Raw genomic sequence first — 1,877 nt, forward strand, 5'->3', positions numbered from 1 at the left:
CTAGGCTTGCGCCACCACATCGTTGAAACCATCAACAAACTGCCAGTAGGTCTCAAAACGGAACCTCTTACTAGTTTTAACGATGCCATCATTGATCAGGAGCAGCGGGCAGCGATCAGAAAACCCCATAGATTGTGGGAGCAATTTAGCCGCATCAAAACGTTGCTCCCAGTCAGTGTTACAGAAGGCTCGATCAAGACGCACAAGGGTAGGCGGGTCTTGTTCATTGGACCATGTGTACTTGCGCCCAATAAGGGGAATCTCATGCAAGTTGGATGTGTTTAGGGATGCCCGGAAGCGTGCCATCCATCTTCTATCAAGGTTCAAATTAAAATCTCCAAGGATCATCCAAGGGCCAACAATGGAGTTGTGCATATCAACTAGCTGAGCTAGGAAGCTTTGTTTCCTTGGCTCATCGTGTGGCCCATAGACAGTAGTGATAGTCCAAGGGTGAGAGCCATCTACAGGTAGCAGACAGACTGTTATAGACCATGAACGCACATCGAGGCTCATGGCAGTGAAAGCGTCACATTGCCACAAAAGCAGAACGCCGCCTCTCGTCCCATTGGCATTGAGAGAAGCATGCCCATCATAACGAGGTCCAGTAATTTCCAACCTGAGGGCATCAGACAGGGATGACAGCTTCGTCTCCTGTAGGCAGACGATTGAGCTAGCCATACACTCGATGAAAGCTCTAACAGCAGCCCGCTTGGCACCATCATTTAACCCTCTAACATTTGAGTTCAAAACCTTAAGTTGTTCAGCCATTTAAACACAAATAATCTACTAGATAAAACCGAGCCATGCCGGCTGACATAGCCAGCCGCCTGGCCGATAGATACATAGTTGCAGATACAAGCTTTCTCACACATAAGCAGACGCAGGCCACCACACAATGGTGTAACCCTGTACACAACAGAGTTAGATCGACAGGCAACAAACTAGCACATCTGGTAGAACTAGCAAAGGCAATGTGCAAAGCTGGGGGGCAGCCTTGCGACGCGACGGATACAAGTCTCGGAACCTAACATAGGAACCAAAAGTCTACGAAGGCACACAGGCGCCTAAGAGCTCCTGGCCGGGAGCTCATCATGCAGAGCCTGTAGCTCTGCGTTGGGGAGGTGGATCTGGGCCGGAGAGGAGAGACCTGCGAGCGCCGCTAGCTTGGTGATGTTGGTAGGCATGATAGGCTCCTTGAAAAGGTTGACGTAGGCCAGCAGAGTGTCGTCAGTGAAATCCTCGACATTGTCAATCAGGCCCAGCTTCTTGCAGACAACAACTTGCGAGGAACGGGAGTAGCTGAACGAGCATCGAACCTTCTTGAGACGGGCACTCTGCCTTGATCCTCTGACCGAGCCAAACAACTTCCTTTTGAACTTAGCAGGACGCGGGGGCGCGGCTGCCCTTGTTGGAGCCATGCCGAGCACCGACGGGGACAACAGTGTAACCATCTTGGCGATGAACAAGCGCTGGTCATCAATCTGCAGCTCGGAGACGCGGGCAGTGATGACTTCCAGCAGAGCAACCCCAGTCAGCCCTGCCTCCGCGAGGGCTGCGCGTGCCCTCTGCTCCTCAACTGGCATGGTTCCTTCGACAGTTCCCTTCGGCGAATAGGGGTGCAAAGCACCTGGTCTGAGGACGATCCCATGCTCTAGCATGCCTAGCCCAGCTGGCTGAGGCCCAACATCGAGCCCTGGGCTGTGCTGCAGGTATATCGGCGGAGTACATAACGTCTGGGTCGCTGGGTCACATAGGGCGGCAGTAGTGTCGAGGCCATGTGTCTCTGCATCAGCCAGAGCGTGCAGCCCAGGCGTGATGTACACTGGAGCGCCTTGAGGCACCTCCTCAAGAACGCACTCCCGCGCGGCGCCGATGGC

General features: G+C 53.6%; 1 protein-coding gene across 1 annotated transcript; it reads right to left on the minus strand.

Moving 5' to 3' along the window:
- LOC139835818 (uncharacterized) lies at positions 1-768 on the minus strand. The gene has a single exon (XM_071825689.1). The coding sequence runs from the start codon at positions 766-768 to the stop codon at positions 1-3; it is 768 nt and encodes a 255-aa protein (XP_071681790.1).
- Between the last annotated feature and the right edge of the window lie 1,109 nt (positions 769-1,877).

Source organism: Lolium perenne, chromosome 2 (genome assembly GCF_019359855.2).
Source record: "Lolium perenne isolate Kyuss_39 chromosome 2, Kyuss_2.0, whole genome shotgun sequence".
Classification (NCBI taxonomy): domain Eukaryota; kingdom Viridiplantae; phylum Streptophyta; class Magnoliopsida; order Poales; family Poaceae; genus Lolium; species Lolium perenne.